We start from the raw sequence: 20289 nt of genomic DNA on the forward strand, positions 1-20289 counted from the left end.
TTAGTCCCTCCAAAATTGTTAAGGGACAGCAAATAGACAATCCGACTAACAGACAGAAAGCCAATAGAAACAAATTTTCTCATCTCATAAATCTAGTTCAAATATTTATTTTTTCAATGATTCTTGAAAATGAAAAAAAAAATTCTTTTTGATACATTAAGCCTTTTTTCATAAATTTTTTTAAAAAGTCTTCATGAAAAAATAGGCTTAAAAAAATACGAATCAATAAGAATAATTAATTAAAAATAAATATGGTTAACAATCATAGTAGAAAATACTCTTAATTAAATATTTTTTTTTACTTGTAATAACATGTGGTAAATAACTAACAACAAATTTTTAGCACGTACTAAGGTTAACCTGTTAATGCTTACCTTAAACCACCGGTAGTATGGGAACGAGGTTGTCGCCTAAGAGCCTTGATGCGATTTAACTTATCCCCTTGAGTGACAGTATCATATCTTTCATTATTGTTGTTATTACTGTCATTATTGTTATTGTTGGAAAGGAAGCTTGAGTTCTGGAAAGATTAAATACTTAATAAAACAGTGTACAACATTTATTTAAATATACTGAAGATTTTTATCAATACCAAAACATGTCTAACCATCTATCTTTGGGAAAAAATTAACCTAAAAGTGTTGGAAATAATATCATCAGGGCGGCAACCGAACTTTTGTTTTGAGGAGGGTTTTACCAAATACACTTCTTGTGAAATCTATATGATCAGTAAAATTTGATTTCATTCGTATATTTTACTGATTTTTGTTACAATAGTTTATTTTAATAATTATTTAAAGATGTTAGATGGGCAAATGTAAAAGATAAAGTACCTATTAAATGAAGAAAAAAAACATGATCGGTACACTACATTGCCAATGCTGTTAAATATTCTGCGTATTTTTTAATAACTCAAACGAATAAATGTGTGTACTCTTGTATGTGCATTCAAACATATGCACTTAGCAAATTAATATAAAGTCAACCTGGTTGTCGCGACACCCGAATTTCACAACACTCCTTATTCAAAGTTCCAAACTTATGCCATATCATCTTAATGTTAAAGGGCTCCAGATTTTACGACAGTGTTTTGCTTTGAAACTCTGGATACAACGACACTTCAAGATGCATAGACTGGATGGAATTTTTATTTGCAATTGAAATATTTTCAGCAAAAATAATAAAAACATCTGGAAAAATTTATTGTAGGAATCTCTGACAAGAAATAAGAGATTTGACCATGCTTGCCATCTCAAGAATGGTGGGGAGCAAATAGATAAGTTTTGAAAGCTACAGATTTCAGACTTTGACAAGAGGGACAATAGAAAGAATGAAAGCAGGTGAATTTTTATGCTGGATTAGGAAGGCAGCAGGAGAAGAGAAAGACCATAGCAACCTTTAGCTGTAGGTGATCACTACAAGCTTCTCCTGTGAGCGAAAAAGAGATAAGAGCCTCCCTCATTAGATTAAAAAGGAACACACAACTTTCAAATGGAGAAAAGAATTAGAAAGCATTTTCTCTCAAAATCTAATCAAATTGTGGTCAAAAGTGAAGAGTCCTTAATTGGTTTCTTTCTTGCTGATAATTACAGGAAACCCTTTTTTTATGTACGCATAATAATCAACTTTGTGGAAAGGAGGAGGGTTACAAATGTTATTCAAAAATTTAGCAAACTCTTATTGGAAAGCGTTTTAGAATTAAAAAAATACAAAATAAGTGGTAATCCATGTCAATTCAACAAGGGCTGTAACATGATGTTCTTGGATTTTTTTTGAATTTAACATATGTTAAAATTCATAAAAAATTAAGAAATACGTTTTTTTTGGCCGCAAAAAAATTCCTGGGCCAAGATACAGGCCACCAAAGATGGTAGTCCTTTCATGATTTCTCACTTGGGATTTTTGTCAAAGTCTTTAAAGTACATTATCTCAGAAAGGGTAGAACATATTTTGTTGCGGTTTGTTTTATTTAAAAGGATATTTTTTCTTGTTTAAAAACATATGCTGCATTTCGAAATATGTGCAGTAGAATTTTTCACAGTCTTTTGAAAAAAAAAAAAAAAAAGTTTAAAATACTGTTTTCAATTTTTCTCAAATATGTCAGTTTAAAATTTTTAAATTTTTTTACAGTTTATTAGTACCACTGAGCACTACCGGGGGGGGGGGGGGAGGACAGGAACTGGAAAAAAAAGTTCCCTGACTTTTCTCTGATTTCCCTGATTAAGTTCACCAAATTTCCCTGGTGGGCTATCAATGATAATGTTTTCCTTTCTTTGCCATACCTGAAAAGCATTGCATATTAAATAAAATGCAGTATTTAGAACGGTTTAAGCCGTTAATTAAAAATATATTTTGAAAAGATGCTCCTTTTTTCTGGTAAAAGTAGTTTAAATTAAATTATCGACAGAGAAATATTGTAGGAAATCTAAAACAAATACTTTATTTCCAGGAACCAGTTAACATAAGAATTCTAAGAAATTATTAAAATCACTCTTAAAGAAATATCCAATCATGATAAAACTAAAACATTTAAATGGAAATAATCTTGAACTGAATTCTCAAGCAGAATAATTTTTGCTGCAAGAATAACAAGTGATAGTTAAAGTATAGAAGTAATGTAGTTAAAACTACATTACTACATTACTACATTAAACGAGCAAAAATATTCATTTAAATAAAACAAACCGCAACAAAATATGTTCTACCGTTCTTGAGATAATGTACTTTAAAGGTTTTGCCGAAAATCCCAAGTGAGAAATCATGACAGGAGCGCCATCTTTGGCGGCCTGTATCTCGGCCCAAGAATTTTTTTGGGCAAAACAAAAAAAAAACCCCCTTACTTCTTAATTTTTTTATGAATTTTAACATATGTTAAATTCAAAAATATCCGAGACCATCATGTTACAGCCCTTGTTGAATTGACATGGATTCTACCAAGTGCATGTTTTCTTTTCTCATAATTTTAGTTTTATCCACCAATAATTCAAATTTACATTTTTTAAATCAAATTAGAAAAATTAAACTATTAATTCCTTTATTAAATCTATTATTTTAATATAAACTAATGTTTAATTATGAATTTTTAAACTATCCCAGTTATGACGTCACTCAGGCTATGATGACACTTTGTTTACAGTCCCAAAGGTGACGTGATAACAAGGTTCGACTGTAGATACACATTTTTTGGCACTTTTAAAATATGTTGAATAAAGAGTTTGGAACTTTCAAATTCAAAGAATTAGATGTTTTTGTTCGAGTCAGGCATTAAAAATCTGAATTAAGATCCATTGTTTTGTAAGAAATGATGTTTGCAATAACTACAATAAAAATAAATACTGCACTGAGATTGTAAAATTCTTCAATAATAATTGCATTTCACATATGAAATTGAGGGGGGGGGGGGGCTGCAATAAAAGTAGAGCAATAAAAATAAATTTTTCTGCAAAAAAAAAAAAAAAGGATAGTGAAAAGCATTTTTTTGGAATAATATTGAAACATATTCTGAAGGAGTTTGAACCACCCTAAAAACCCACCCCTCAAATACGGCCCTGGATATCATATACATCATTGTCATACAGTTCAGAAAACACATTTAGAACTTTTAAGCATGACTATGTATGCTACAAATAAAAGCAAGCTTAAATAAATTTAAGTTGCTAACCATTTCCTGAACCTACACTAGAAGTAAATGACTTAAAAATAAACAATTTCAATTTGTTTTTTATTATAATTAAATGATAATGAATAGTATAAGATATGATTATGATTTATATCAAATTTCAGCAGTTTGGATTACAATTATGTGTCACGTAAAAATAATCATGTTTTTCTCAGCAAAAAAAAAAAAAAGTTGCAGTTTTTAATTATCTATTAAATTGGATTGGTTCAAATGTACTTTTCACAAAATTCCATTAGAAACCTATATTTAATCAGGTAAGGGTCATTCCATTTTAAATCAACAAATTTTCAAAAAAGTTGTTGCATCACCATTTTTGATTTTGATGAAAATTTGCATGTGCATTCCTTTTATTTCCTAGACCCCCAAAAAATATATTTTTTATTTTAAAAAAATTTACCCTTTGATAAATAGGCCATTTTTGTTGTTGGCAACGGCAAAAATAGGGCATTTTGATGCTTTGTCTTACGGACAATAACTTTTTTTCTATCAAAGCTTTTGAGCTCAAACATACCTCATTGGAAAGCTAAGAAAAAGAGCTTTTCATGTGATATCAATAAATTTCAAATTAAAAAAAAATACCAATTTTTTCAAGGTCAAAGTTTGCGATGAAAAACTATTTTTTTACCACTTTTGAAAATTAAAAAACCCATGAAGGGTTTAGAATAATCAGCCCTATTTTTCATCATATATTTATATGCATGGCTACTTATTGTATAAAAAAAATTGGCTTGTTACTCCGACCCCTTTATGAGATATGCTCCCCCAAAGTTGCAAATTTTCAAAAAAATCCAGTTTTCAATGCTAAAAAAATGCATGTGGGGGGCTAGATAAAAAAATTTTTATTTGTGGTATTTTAAGTACTTTTTGACAACTTTCTAACAAAATAAAAGTTGCTTTGTTATTCAAAGGTGTTTGGCAGATATAAAGGTCTGAATTTTCAAATAATTTCGCTGAAACACCGCATTTTTTTTTTTTTTTTTTCACTTTTTAATTTTAGTTTTTTATTGAAATGTAATTATATACCTTATTCTTTGCTTTAAATGGTTTTAAAAAAAAGACTTGAAGAGTTATGACGCATTGTATTTGAACTTTAAAAAGACAATTTAACATTTTTAAACGGTTAGGCACATAAATCTTTCAATGCTATTTTCTTCAGTATTTTGTCTCACGGAGAAGAGTTGATAAATGTTCACTCATCACAGGTGTGATATTGTGACCTCTTCCTTGTGCAGACTATAGTTCTGATGCAATCAAGATTTTTAAAATGTCTTTCAACTGAACCCAAATTTGGTCATTATCACTTGATTTTTTAAATGATGTTCCAGGTCCTTTACGATGAAAAAGTGGATTCTGTATTCTTCTTCTACATTGAATACTTTTACTCCCAACACTTCTCCTAGCCACCAGTCACTATCATACATACAGCAAACATAATCTGATGATTTCGATCGTATTCTTGCTTTTTGTTCAGCAAATTCATCTTTCATGACCGGAAAAATTGCAAAATCTGAAGGAACAGACGTGCGTCTGACTTGAATGATATGTCTGTTGATAGGGATGTAGCAGTGAAAAGACAGTTTGGGGTAATGGCAGTGCTGCTTTATATCTTTTTTCAAGATCCTTTGCTAATATGTTATCATCACAGGAAACTTAGAAAATTGTTAAACCACTAATATGATTGGTGCAATAATCATGCACATCTAATGGATTTAAGATTTGATTATTAATTCTGCGCTGTAAACTAGCCTCTTTACTGTTCCACCAATCCCATCGCATGGGCCTTTCCCATGGGACGAAGCAAAAAAAATGCCACTCTGCTTTTATACCCAAGTCCTCTTCATGGTGGCTGAGGTTAATGAAGTTCTTTCTGTTTTTATATTGTGCAGCAGACCCATCTGAAAAGTAGGTTAATTTTGAAACTGAAGGGTGGTTTGCCTTAATTTTTTCAACAAGGATCTTTGCGGTAGTGTTGTGATCCAGGTAATCACTTACAAAGCAAAAACTTTCAGCTTGAACATTTTCATTTTTTTGCCAGTATACAACAAAAGGATGAAGTGTGCATTGAACACATGACCAGTGATAGGTCTAGATCTCATCTTGGACAACACAAGAAAATTTTTCCTGAGAAGTCTCCAAGTACCAAAACTTCTACCTTATCCAAGGGTGCTCATATGGTAGATGGGGGAGGGGCAATTAGGGGCTTACCCCCCCCCCCTTAGAAATTAGAACTTTCTTGCTTTTAGTACTTTGGAAAATTTCTTCTTTTGCCATTAACGAATAAGTTATTTTTAAAAATGTTAAATTTTATTAACTCTAATCAGTACTGAAATCGGTTTCTACAGGGAAAATATCCTGCTAAACCATGAGGAAAATATCTGAGCCCACTTCACTCCTTAAAATTTTGCCTATGGGCGCCATGCCCTTATCCAGAGCGTCTTTTTTTTATTTTAAAAACTCTGCTTGCTTACTGGCAATGAAATGGTGGCTCTTCAGGTGTTCCAAATTTTTCAGAACACAAAAATGGTGATGCGCACCCATTTGTTGATACCAAAAATTCTTGCAATATTTCAATAAAAAACTAAGATTAAAAAGTGAAAGAAAATTGCGTTGTTTCAGTGCAATTATTTGGAAATTCAGACCCTTATATTTGCAAAACACCTTTGAATAACAAAGCAACTTTTATTTTGTTAGAAAGCTGGTCAAAAGTACTTGACATACCACAAATAAAAATTTTTTATCTGGCCCCCCACATGCATTTTTTTAGCATTGAAAACTGGATTTTTTTGAAAATTTGCAACTTTGGGGGAGCATATCTCATAAAGGAGGCGGAGTAACAAGCCAATTTTTTTTACACAAAAAGTAACCATGCATATAAATATATGATGAAAAATAGGGCTGGTTATTCTAAACCCTTCATGGGTTTTTTAATTTTCAAAAGTGGTAAAAAAATAAATTTTCATCGCAAACTTTGACCTTGAAAAAATTGGTATTTTTTTAAAATCTGAAATTTATTGATATCATATATGAAAAGCTCTTTTTTTTAGCTTTCCAATGAGCTATGTTTGAGCTCAAAAGCTTTGATAGAAAAAAAGTTGTTGTCCATAAGACAAAGCATCAAAATGCCCTATTTTTGCTGTTGCCAACAACAAAAATGGCCTACATATCAAAGGGTAAATATTTTTCAAATAAAATATTTAATTTTTTGAGGTCTAGAAAATAAAAGGAATGCACATGCAAATTTTCATCAAGATCAAAAATGGTGATGCGCACCCCATTTGTTGATTTAAAATGGAATGACCCGTAATTCATTTGAACTGATCAAAGTACTATATAGTCCTATTACAATGTGAGCCTGAATATAAAATAAAAACATTTAAAAAGAAAACAAATGTCAAATAATGTTAGAAAGTCACCTTTTCTCTTCGACTTCGAGTCATGCCATCAGAATAGTGTGGTCTATCATTTATGTGAATCTGATCTACTTTGGTCAAAATGTGTGAAATACTTTCCTCCTTAGTCTTAGCAAATGAGCGAGTTGTTATCCTAGGAGACGTATAGTTATTGTTTTTGTAATTTGCTTTATCTGCACGAAATATGTTGCCTTGGTAACATAGCAAACCTTGCTTTCTAGAAGTAAAAAACAAACAAAATTAGTGTGCACAGTTCATAGATACATTTAATAGATTAAAAGTGATTTGAAAATTCCCAAAACATTAAATCAATCATAGCCTACTAATCATGATAATAGGTACAAATCATGATCCACTTTTCAGCCTTAAAGTTTTCAGTACTACATGTTGAAAAAATTACTTTCTAAAGTAAAGAAAGTTAGGATTTTTATGCATTTTATTTGCTTGTATCATTTTTTGTTTTCCTCTAAAATTTTAGGTTTCGATGCAAACTAAGAAGGAATAAAAAATCAGACATTATTAATTATCCTCCACTTCTTCCCTCCTTTATTGAAACTCAACTTACAAACCAGAGGTATGTTCACGATTTTTCAATGTCTTGCATCAATGAAAATTTTAAAAAATTTCAATTATCAAATATATTTGAAATTTCAAGATTAAATGTATTCAAATTAAACACACTAGCTAACCGGTGAAAAATATTCCCCCTCCACACAAATAATTCAAAAACCAGGATTTATATATGAGGGTCCATCAGAAAGTTAGTTGCACTACTCAAAAAAACAAAAAAGGATTGAAATTTTACAATAACTACATTGTTATCTTAAAGTTCCATTAAAAATCTACTTTTTAACGTAACCACCTCCTTTATTTATACATTTGTCGAGGCATGGAACTAGTTTTTCCTTGCCTTCTGTGAAGAAACCCCGTCCGATATCCGATAACCATCGTAGCTTTAACTTCTTCATCCAAATGGTACCGTCACTTTAAAAGCCATTGTTTCATGGGACCAAAAACATCAAAATCAGGAGGTGAATGGTTTAGGCGGCTAAGGGAGGGTGATCCCACATTTCCCACTTAAACTCTGTTTTCCCTCGCGCTCAGCGTTGTTAATAGCTGTACGTCCATTCTCAAACATGTTGCACCATTTCACGATAGCTTAACATGACATTGCATTTTCCCCATACACTTTATACTACTTCCCATAAATATCTCTCTCTCTCAGTGCAGTTACACCTTTTTGCCCACCAAATCGAATCACTGCACACAATTCCAATTTGGACGCTACTTGCAGCTGTCAAAACATGTTTGCGACTGATTATCAAAAAAAAAAAACTAAACTTGCCTTGGGGAAACCACTACGTCACACCATAAAGGTACAAATGCCTGAAGTGTTGGTACAGTTTCATCAAAATTGTCTTAGTAGTACAGTGCAATTAGACATAAACCTCAACATCCAAAGTAAAAGTTTCCTGCCAATTTTAAATTGTTGTATACTGTCCACATATTGTTTGGTAAAAAGTTACACCGTTTTCAGCGTCGGGTTTTGGGGGGGAGAGGGGGAAGTAGTTGGTAAATTAGTAGTTTTTATCAGTTTTTCGGAAATATTTTGAAAACTATGGCGTTTAGCGCAAAAAGTGCAATATACAAAATAATCTACACTAAATTACGAACAAAATGGTCATAAGCATTATTTTGTTACGTGAACCGTTCCAGAGTTACGGCAGGTGTAAAAGTAGAAAATTTTCGCATTTTTGAGATTTTTTGGAAAAATGAAAATTTAACTACTGTATAAACAGAAATAATTAAACAATTTTATTGAAAAGTGAATTCTACAGTCGTATTGTGGTCTAAAAGAAGCTAAGAGGTACCACATGGGATCCCACTAGGCTTAACCTACCCTCATCGAGTTACCTAAAATTCTTATCATAGATGAAGAGTAAAAGTTGTAAAATGTGAAAGTAAGAATTTCTACCTCTTTCAAAGTGAACTAATCAGAGTTACCAGGGGTTAATAGGTGCCTAAAAATGAGTAATTTACCCTCATCGAGTTTCCGAAAATCGTTACCATAAATGAAGAGCAAAAGATGGAAATAAAACGCTAAACTAAGGTTGCCTACCTTTTTTGGCTCCCTAATCAAGGTTGTCAGGGGATAAAAGGTTTTCAGTAAGGGAGATAATTCACCCCTCTTCAAGTTTCCGGAAAATGTTGTCATAAATGAAAAGTAAAAGCTGTAAATAAAAGGCTAAAGAAAGGTTGCCTGCCTTTTTCGGGTCCCTAAGAATGTTTGCCAGAGAATACAAAGTGGCCAAAAATGAGTAATTTACTCTCATCGAGTTTCCAAAAATTGTTGTCATTAATGAAGAGTAAAACTTGTAAAGAAAACGTTAAAGTAAGGTTGCCAATCTGTTGCGTGTGTACTAATCAGGGTTGCCAATGGCTAAAAGTGCCCAAAAATGGGTAATTTACCCTCCTCGAGTTTCCACGTAAGTTATGCAAAAAAAATGTAGGTAAAAATATTACAAAACCGATGGTATAGGGTTGCTTAAGCAAAAATGCTCCAATCATAGGGTCGCCGCTATTCAAAGTTTCAATATTGAAATTTTGACTCAATCAGACTCAATCGATGTAACTATCAACCAAGGGGAATTTCTAGCTAACGTTAAGAACAAAATTGGCCTTATTTCTCTCCTTACAATACACTTGCAAAGAGGCAGTTGCACAGTTCATCAAGCATCGGATGACGCAAACTTATTAATAATTTTACCAGCGATTGGTAAAGCTAAGAATGGGGTTGAAGCTTGTGTGATTGGTGATGATACGGACTTACTAGTCTTGTTGACTCTTCACACACAAATTGAAAATGGTGGTACCAAAGAAAGGCAATCAGCAGGAAAAGGTGTAAACTATTTCGGACATTCAGTGAGGCATTGGAGATATGAAAGGTGTACTCTTAGCAAAATACGCCTCCACAGGATGTGACACTGTATCATCTATCTACAAGAAGGGGAAAATTTCACCATATAGAAAAGTACAAGCCAACAACGCTCTTCGTACGAAGCTTCTAGCTGACCCCAGTTCAGTGGCTGACGGATTGAGAAGAGATAAAATGGACTGAATGAAGACTTTCATGCATGAAACCAAGACCCCTAAGTCACGTGATAGATTTTAACGCAAAGCAGTGGAAGAAATCAGGTTTCTTTTGCTTGTTTCACGCAAAACGCGCCAACCATTCGTCATTGTTGCCTCACGTGACTTGGGGTTTTGGGTCAGTTTTTGCCAATGATTGGATTTGCTCTTTCCATTTGAAATCCTGCTCTAAGGGCTGACGCAGCAAAGCATTTCCTTCTTGCGATGTTTGAAGCCAATAGAATATTGAAGATCTAGATAGCTTTAGCGACCAAAGTTACTGGCAGGCTATTGTAAAGCAGCCCATATATTCATTGTTCCAGTTGACCACACTACTCCCCCCCCCTTCTTTTTTCAGCAGCTTCCAGGCAGCATTCATATAAACCCTACCACAGGTCCAACAGTGGCTGGATGAGAAAAAGAATCTGCTCCAGTGGGAGTGGAAGAAGATTGGTGAACACCTGAGACCAATTACAACAATGCGTTCTGCAGCTCCCTAGGAATTACTTTCCTGCATAGTGTACATTTGCAAAGTCGAATGCGTCCATAACTAGCGAGTGCAGAAATAGTGGTCTAAACTGCTCAAGCATGTGCTGTAATTGCTCAGTTCTAGGATGTATTAACAGGGACGCTAATATCATAGACGATGATCTAGAAGAGGACGGTGCTTTGTTTGAATAGGACTGAATACTGTGAATATCTTTCATTAGTATGTCGCATGTAGCGTTCTACATTTTTATTAAATATTAGTATTGACACAGTTTACGAACTTCAAAAAGTTTGATAAAATATGGTTGCAATATACAGGCAAATATGCCTATTTTCTAAAGAAAAATCTTCAAAAGCTGCACTTATAAAAATGCTATCATTAAAAATGATGTAATTATAAATCATAATAGTTATGAATTTTTACCTTTTAAAATTATCTATGTTGAAAATATATTAATTCTTATTCCGGCATTGTCTAGAGAAAATTTGGGATTCTCCGTACTGCAGATTTATATAGCCACGCCCGTGAAAGCCACTTTTCCCTTAAAAGTAGAGCCCCTTGAGTAGGTAATGAGGTCGTTTTTTCAAGGGCTTATCACAAACACACCACCGGCCCCTAAAATCGTAATTTGCTTTTACAAAACACAATTCATACAAAAAAAAATAGTTTCTTTACTGATAATGGATGTTTTTTTCCAAAAAATCTAATAAAATACGAAAATTTTCAATTTTTACACCCTCCGTAACTCTGGAACCGTTCATTTAACAAAATAATGCTTAGGACCATTTTGTTCGTAATTTAGTGTAGAATATTTTTTATATTGCACTTTTTGCGCTAAATGCCAGTTTTCTAAATATTTCCGAAAAACTGATAAAAACTACGAATTTACCAACTTCTTTCCCCCCTCCCCCCAAAACCCGACGCTGAAAACGGTGTAACTTTTTACCAAACAATACGTAGACTGTATAGAGCAATTTGGAGTTGGAGGAAAACTTTTACTTTGGATGTTGAGGTTAGGCCTTTTTTTGGTCTATTTGCACCGTACTATAGACGAAACACATTTACAAAGTAGTGCAACTAACTTTCTGACTGACCTACTTTATATATATATATATATATATATATAATATATATATATATATGTAATATATATAATATATATATATATATATATGTAATATATATATATCTTTACTAATATTATAAAGAGAGAGGGCGGATTTTTGTGTGTTTATATGTGCGTGGTAATCTACGGAACCACTGCACCTATTTGAAAAATACTTTCACTATATGAAAGGTGCTTTCTTTCTGAGTAACATAGGCTATAATTCGAAAAAATCCGATAAATAGTTCTTTTTTTATTCAAATTTAGGTCAAATTTCACGTAAATTGCATATTATTGGCTATTAAAGGGGTGAAAAATTACTTGCACATATTAATATTATATATCGTTAAAAAGGGTAGAATTTTCTGCGTTCTAAACAATTTATTTCAATGCTCTAACTTAATTACGGCGGGAGTAATTCGCATTTTTAGCTCGAACATTTTTAGGCTTAGCTGAAATTTAGGCACTACATTCTTTATTAAATCTATCAATAAAAAGTGAAGGAATTGTCCCACAGTTTTCTTTTCGATAGCATTGAAAAAGCAAGATTTTTTACTCTAGATCTCTCTCGACCAATGGTTGAAAAAATTCTATCTTCAAAGGAAAAAAGTTACAAGCGTTTTTAAATCAATTTTGAAATATGTAATTTTGATTCAGGTGGTCAATCATTTTATTTTCGCGTTTCCATGGTTACGCTTTTTGAATCCATTGTCTATTTTCTTATTTTGCATCTGATTTCCTTAACTTATTTTATTTCATGTTTCCATGGTTATGCTTTTAAAATCCATCTTTTGTATTTTAATTTCTTAATAGTACTATAATATCTGTCGTCATTGTTTGGAAGGGTAATTTTGCATGGTGTTTTTTTTTCTTTTAGTTAAGTTATTCTTTAAGTTATTAAGTTATTCTTTTAATTAATTGTTGAATATATGTCACTTGACACAATTTTTGTTCTCAAGGTAGACCGGGCAAAGCCTGGCTACGCAGCTCCTAATATATAAAGATTTGAAAGCTACTGTTAATGTGATTTTATACATTTTTGTTTGTTTGGCGAAACATTTATTATTGCTAAAGAAAAAACATCCGCTTCACTCGCAAAAGGGCTGGGTTCCGGTTGCGTGGACGCTTGGCACGTTAGGCGCTGAGCAGGTTCAGTCTAGGAGCATTGTTTTAAGGCAACCGTTAATGTAATTCATTGTTTTGGCGATTTGTTTTGAAAGAAAAAAAACTTTTAATTTGTTTTTATCCGAGTGAAATGTACGACATTTTCTTCCTTTTTTTCTGACGATTTTTGAATGTTCCACGGGATTTTTTTTTTCGTTAGGCGAATGGATTATGATAGCGTAGTTGCTGGGCAAGTTTGGCGATAAACAATAGAGCTACAGAATTATTTTTACATTTGAAAGATATTATTTGATGTCTTTTTTTGTTTATTTAGCAAAATATTTTAAATTGCAGTAAAAACCGCTTCACTCGCTAAATAGAGTTTTAAAGCAACTGTAAATCTAATTTAATGATTTGATGAAAAGTTTAAACTCCAAAGAAACTTAAATAGTTTTTTTTTTTTTGAAAAGGTGTGTACTCATTTAATACAAAGAAAAACGATCATTTCACATCGGAGGCGGAGGGGGCATCAATTCTTTTTATTCAACGGACTTCCATTAAATTTTTCGCATGGGCATCGCTGTGCGGGTACTGCTAGTATATATATATGTGTATAATATATTAATATCAGCAAAAATGTGACTTGGTCATTTATCTTCGCTGATAGTGATACAATATTTTTTTAATAAAATAGTTAAAAAATTCATTAATTCTAAAGATGATTTCTACAAGCTTGGTTTGCAATAAAAAGTATAAAATTAAATAAGTAAATGATTTCTTGATTGCAGCACTCAACAATTGAAGTGGATCTTAATATTTTTATGTTTATGTTCATTTTAAAGCAGCCCATAAAATTAAAATTTGGGAAGAGAAAAAATATAGAGGCAGTATAGCGAAAGTTATTCATAAGAAACTTGATACCGGCCTATTTCGTCTCTAAAATTTTAATTTTATAGGCGAATACAACTCTGTCGCAGATTCTTGAGCAAGTCTGCAAACTAGTTCTGAGTTAGAAAGATATTTTTCAGATTCTGTATGAAATATGCATATGAAAAATATTTCAAGAAATTATTTAAAGATCAAAGTGTAAATACAATAAAAAGGCTCACTCTTCAAGCCAATGTTGCTGGTGGCCAATTACAGAGCCAGGTCGACAGATTCGTATCCATGCTATGGCTTCAGCTGCAGTGAAATGATGATGCTTCATAATGTAACAAGCAATTAGTGTTCCTGTTCTACCTAAACCAGCTATGAAAAAAATTGAATGACATAAGAAATAGTATATAACAAAAAATTTTGGTTCAACTATACACTCTTCTAGCACCAACTCAAATATAGTATAGATATACAGTCGACTCCCAGTGATTCGACTTATGCGAAATGGCTATAACGCGAATTTTTTGAATTTATAGCTAACGCGAATTCCTTGTCCACAACACGAATAATTTTTGAAGGAAGTATCGACTACTAAATACTGATTTCGTGTGTATTATTACATACGTTTAGCATCACTGACAGCGAAAGTTCCCACACCAAACTTGTCTACACATCGCGCTGTTGGTGCATGAAATAACTACTCAGTATATTTCATTTATCTTTTTTTCATTCTAAATATTAAAGTTGATAAAATATAATGACATCTTAGTGCGCGGATCTAAAGTTTGTGAAGATGGAAGGAAAAACAAAGTTTTTCTGACAAGAAAAGGGTTAAGATTCTAGATATGGTTGAACAACTACCAAATGTCAATGGTAGCACGACACAAATATAAATATGAGTGAATCTATCATACCTACAATTAAAAAGTCGAAACGAAAAGATATCCATAAAAGTTCAGAACTTAGTTTCAATATTGAAGTTTGCAGAGTAATGTCTAAGCAAAGTAAATATTATGAAAATGGAAGCTGGTCTTGTATTGTGGTTTAAAGATAATAGGAATATGTACTGTTGCCATAAATAAAAACGTATTAAAGAAAAAGCAAAGCAACCATATTTTAAAATGTATTAGATAATAATCTGATCACGGAGCATAAATCATCTTCTTCATTTTTTACTCATAATTATTATTACTAATCCACTGTGTGTACCGTTTTGTTTTGTTTAAGTCTTTGATCATTCATTAAGTGCACCTTAAAGTGTTTCATGTTGAATAAAACAGCTCCTTTTAATTTTTCAAATACAGTGAAAGTACTTTAAGTAAGAAACTGTAATTTACAGTTGAGGAATGCTTGAAAGCAGTCTGAGGGGTGTTTATAAGTGTCTAAAAGAATTTGGTATGCTTCTTAAAAAAAATTATATCTACATTTTTCCACAACGCGAAATTTCGACATACGCGAGGAGTCTTGGAATGCATCTCTCGCGTAAGTCAGGACTCGACTGTATACATAATTGCTTCAAATTTAATAGCTAGATTAGGCGAACTTATCCACACATAATCAGACAGTTCACTTGTAAAGAAACATTTTTGCGTAATTAAGTTTGCATGAAACGGAAGACCAACCTTTACAATGAACGGCAACGGCTCCTTTAGCAGTTTCCACAATTTCTAAGAAGTCTTCCATAATTTTATCACTGGGTGTACTTCCATCAACAAAAAATAAGTCCTTGTGATCAAAGCCATGATTCATAAATCGATGGGCATCATAAACTTTCTTGTTTAATCTTACGATTGTAGAAACATTATGCTTGCGAAAGTATGGGAAATAAGATTCTGGCGAATGCAGGGGGTAACCTAAATGAAAATACATCATGCCTATAAATTTTACTTTTTAAAGTTCACTGTATAAAATCTGATATAATATTTAAAACTTTAAATTAAATATAGTACAAAAATCTCTTTTATCCACATTTGAAATGCAGTATGGAACGTTAAAACCAGAAAGGAAAAAAAAACGGATTTTTATTTTCAATCTGTCAACTGTCAAATCTTTGCATTAAATAATGCCAATTATTATAGTAGTTTTCAACTTTGAAATTTCTAAAAATATTTTTAAATATAATACTTTATTAAAATGAAAAACATACCCTGCCTATAACTCATATTTGCTGTATAATCCACTTCGTGATCAAACAATGTTTTTTAAAACATAACAAAAAATTTATTCAGAATAACACATTAGTATTTTTGTTCAACATTCTTTGTATTACATACCATAAAAAAAATAATAATAAATATCATAAGATGAAATCAGGTACTAAAAGATTGCCTTAAAACTTCTCCAAAATTCTAAGACCAAGAATGAAAAAGAACAAACTATTTTATTAAAAAGAGAGAAGAGTTATTCTTGAAGAACTGAAAGCAAAAATATTGATCAAAAAATTTCATTGCTATTCCAGTTTTCATAACTACAAATCAATGCATTATAATTTTTGTACTTACACTTCATATATTTTTGCATATTTGTTGGAATGAAACTTGAAAGATTTGAGTAAGTTAAATACTTTGAATAGTTAAATCTTAATTTTGAAAAAAAATTTAATGTTCAACTATGCATTTCAAACATTTTGTGAACAAAACAAAAAGCAAATTAAATTCCAGTGTGCTTAAAATTTTTTTAAAAAAATGTAGTTTCGTAAAAATGTACGAAAATAAAACCAAACCAAAACTTTTAGGAAAAAGAACTGAATAATTTATTTATAATATTTCAGCTAAAAAAGTTGATAAATGTTATTTATGTTTGTTTAGCAATGTATTTTTAAGCATCTCAATTATGTACTCAAAAACTATAAAAAGCAAAATGAGACAACATAGTAAGAAGCACAAATAAAAGAGATAAAAAGAAAACCAGAATTATTAAACATTTGCTTCAAGCCTACCAAAGTAACCCTAATTCACTAGTACAGAAAATGAGATGTTCAACATAACTCAATAGCAGCTACATGAGCTGCTACGTTTGGGGTAGTCATCTTTGCATCTTTTGGAGATTAACTTACAATCAGTGGTTCCCAACCTCCCCCCCCCCTTGTGAACCCCTTCCAAACTCCGAAGGAAGTTGGCGAACCCCTTGGGTACTAGGTAATAAGCAACAAGCAAAAGAAACGTGTGCACACACACACACACAGTAAAATTTGGGAGATTTTTTTTAGTTTGATGCTGCTCCATACTTTATAACCAGAACCAAAACATAATTATAAAATATAGAATTACAAATATTGCTACGAACTAAAATGATCGCAAAAACATGAATACAAAACATATTCACCAAAAAAACTAAACACAGTTCTGTGTTGAGCTTCAATCAAATTTCGAAAAATTTTTTAAATGGAATATTTGTGAACAAAGAGGCTCAAAGTTTGGCTGAAATTTTTCTGACACAAGGGTATACATGTATTTATCTCTATCACTAAATTAGAAGTCAATTTAAGAATGATCTTTAAAATACCTTTCAGGGTCTCAGATTAACTAAATGAACTTTTTCTTGCAGTAAAATGAGAAAGATCTCTAGGTTTAAGGCTTCTTGGAAATGACTATGAGCCTAGATGTTTGATAAGGATATACTGCGCACAATAATCGTTTGATTGCTATGCAAATCTCAAATTCCTTGTTTAAATATAGCACAAATTAAATTGCATGAAAATTCCTTTGATTTTATTTTTACTGCGAAATCTCACACTACCAAACTTTTGTCTGCGAAAATTTTCTAAAGTAATTAATTTTCTATACTTCCAATGGTTGCTAGCCATTATTTTTCTTTTTCAATAATAAAGCTTGAAAAAAATTGTAGTATAAGTAGTGTGAAAATTATAGCAACAAACAGAACGATTTCACTTCTTATGCATTTTTGACTCAACACACGGGAAGAGCGATAACTCTTCTTGGACTCAAATGGTAAAGAAACTAAACTTCAAAATATTTGAGACGGCTCGCATATGCTCCATGTAATGTTTTCATCAAGTTTAATCAACTTTTCCATTTAAAAGCTTTTGAGGAAATGAACGCTTTCAAATTCTTTCATCTGAAGACATTGTATTCATAAGTAGAGCTTTTTCAGCATGGCTACAGGAAAAAGTAGAGCTTTTTCAGCATGACTTCCCCCCAAAACATTCTCAATGAAAGAGCTAAAACCGGCACTTTGCAATGACAGGCTAAATTCTTTAAATGTAAAATATGTCAGCAAGTATGCAAATATTTTCATGCTAAGAACATTGAATGTGTATGACCAAAATGAATAAAAAAGGAGCAAAATTTGCTTGAAACAGTTTGAACATGAGACTTCATCAGAAACAGGCATGTTAAAACTCTGCTATTACAATATTTTTTTCACGAATCCCCTGAAAACCTCTCAGGGGTTCGCGAACCATCAGTTGGGAACCGCTGACTTACATGATTAAAAGCTGCTAGCAGATATATTTATTCACTCTTGTCCAATCTTACTGGTTCATATGCCAGCTTTTGGGTTACAGTAAATCTTGCTTTTTATAAACTGCTGAAGAGGCTTTTGTCAGTTTTAAAAGGACTGTTCGTTACTTGAAACTTTTTTTTATCACTATTATTTGTGTTTTTAACTATGTTATCTCATTTTACTTCTCGTACTTTTAGTAAAAGGTTTCCAACTGTTTATACCAATACAAAGAACTATTTTATAAAAAAAGCTAGACTTCTCTAAAAAGCTAGAATCAGTCAAACTACATATAAGAGGTAAATAACTTATACACCTGTCTAGTTTAACTTACAAAAATGGTTGAATAAAACATAGATGGGAATGAGAGAGAAAAAAGATAATTTCACAAAAGGCCCACCCATCGCAAAAAACTCTATAACGGAAAAATGAAATTGCAATAGAATTCCAACAGAAAAAAAGAAGGTAGGTATCTCACGGGATGAAAAAGGTTATATGTAATAAACTCATTTTGGGGATTTCTTTGTCCAAATTAATATGCAACATTTACGCAAGCAAACAGAGTCTTCCCACTAAAACTTCAAACCAATTAAACCAGACCAATTACCACGTACAAAAATCATTATCCTAATGAAGTTTTAACTTATAAGATAAGAAGCTCTAAATTATAAGCAAGTCGCTTTTCGTCAGTTTAAGGAATCTGGTTAGAGTGCGAATAGGCTCCAGTATTGTAAGGCAAGACGTAGTTTTAAGTATTTGGTACGGATTCAGAAAAGGGAATTGAAGCAAAGGCTAGCAGATAATATTGATGGGAATCAATGATACTAATTTCATCATTGATACTAATGAGATGGCAATGGAAAACTATTTCAAGCTTTTTTTTTTTTTTAATGGCTGTTTTATAAAATCTTGAGATGAGAAACTTCGCGATCTTTTCAACACATATCCGATAATGGTTAAAAGCAAGAACAGTGTGCAAAAGGACTTTGAGATGGATTTCAGGAAATGTAACAGGAATCGCACAATTGTGAGCTTTAGCACCAACCCTGAGCCACAACCTAGCAAACCACTGAAAATATATTTAGGTACAGGCTTATTACTTACCATTTTCACTTTTACTTCTAGAATGGGGTCCACAGAAAGCTATAAGTTTGTTTGGAACAATCCAATTCAAGTCCCCATTTTCAACTTTCTAAATAAAAAAAAAAGTAATTTAAATTATTTTTTAACATAATTACTTATGAAAATAGTCAAGAAACAATGAAAATTGATGAAAGCATATGAATTATATGCCTTAATTTGCTTTCAGTAATGAACAGATTCACAATATTCATAAAGAAAGTAGAAACTTAAAAACACAAAACTAGTTATTTTCATATTAAACTTTCTAGGTAAAGTTAGGTTTAAGCTTCAGGAAACAATTATTAGAAGAAACATTACTGATTTATTTAAATACAATTGAAGAAAAAATATATTTGAAAAATCAATCAAAAACAAATGTTTGACACCTGTTTAAGCCAGGAATAATCTAGCTTTAAAATTGGCTCCAAGTGATTTTTATTTGAAATAGATTAGAATCAGATTTATTTGGTAGTTTGGCATGTTTTGAATTGAAGCTTTTTTTTTTTTTTGCTCATGGAAATACTGTTCCTTCCCCATTTACATGAAGCGCTATTTCATATACACATTAAATTAACGTAATTTGAAAACCAAAATCTGCAAATGCTCATAGTTTTCAATAATGGGATTCATAGTTAAGGGTTGACTAAAAATTTCAGATGATAATATAACATTAAGTATGTTATGTGTTCAAGAGAAAAAAAAAATTCAATTTCAAGTTTCTATTTTAAAGTTAATTTGCACAAATATACTAGAATCAGCAACATTTTTCAAACTTTGGGGGGCGAGGGAGGGTCATCCCACCAGTATTACCAGGTTGGAAGCTCAGATTTGATCATTTCTACTCTCCTGTATTGCATACTCAATGCCACAATATATTGGAGCTGCTTATAAAATGAATATATATATATATATA

At 31.8% G+C, this 20289-nt stretch overlaps 1 protein-coding gene across 1 annotated transcript in view; it reads right to left on the reverse strand.

The window, feature by feature from the left end:
• The window catches only part of LOC129222296 (dual specificity protein phosphatase CDC14AB-like), a 57922-nt gene that overhangs the window by 13052 nt on the left and 24581 nt on the right, over positions 1 to 20289 (reverse strand). The window contains exons 8-12 of the mRNA XM_054856784.1: positions 19359 to 19446; positions 15416 to 15646; positions 14027 to 14165; positions 7093 to 7306; positions 375 to 520 (exon numbers count right to left, since the gene is read on the reverse strand). Coding sequence (XP_054712759.1) covers positions 375 to 520; positions 7093 to 7306; positions 14027 to 14165; positions 15416 to 15646; positions 19359 to 19446 — 818 coding nt within the window. The remainder of the gene's footprint in view (positions 1 to 374; positions 521 to 7092; positions 7307 to 14026; positions 14166 to 15415; positions 15647 to 19358; positions 19447 to 20289) is intronic.

The sequence above is a fragment of the Uloborus diversus genome, chromosome 5 (assembly GCF_026930045.1).
Source record: "Uloborus diversus isolate 005 chromosome 5, Udiv.v.3.1, whole genome shotgun sequence".
Taxonomy (NCBI): domain Eukaryota; kingdom Metazoa; phylum Arthropoda; class Arachnida; order Araneae; family Uloboridae; genus Uloborus; species Uloborus diversus.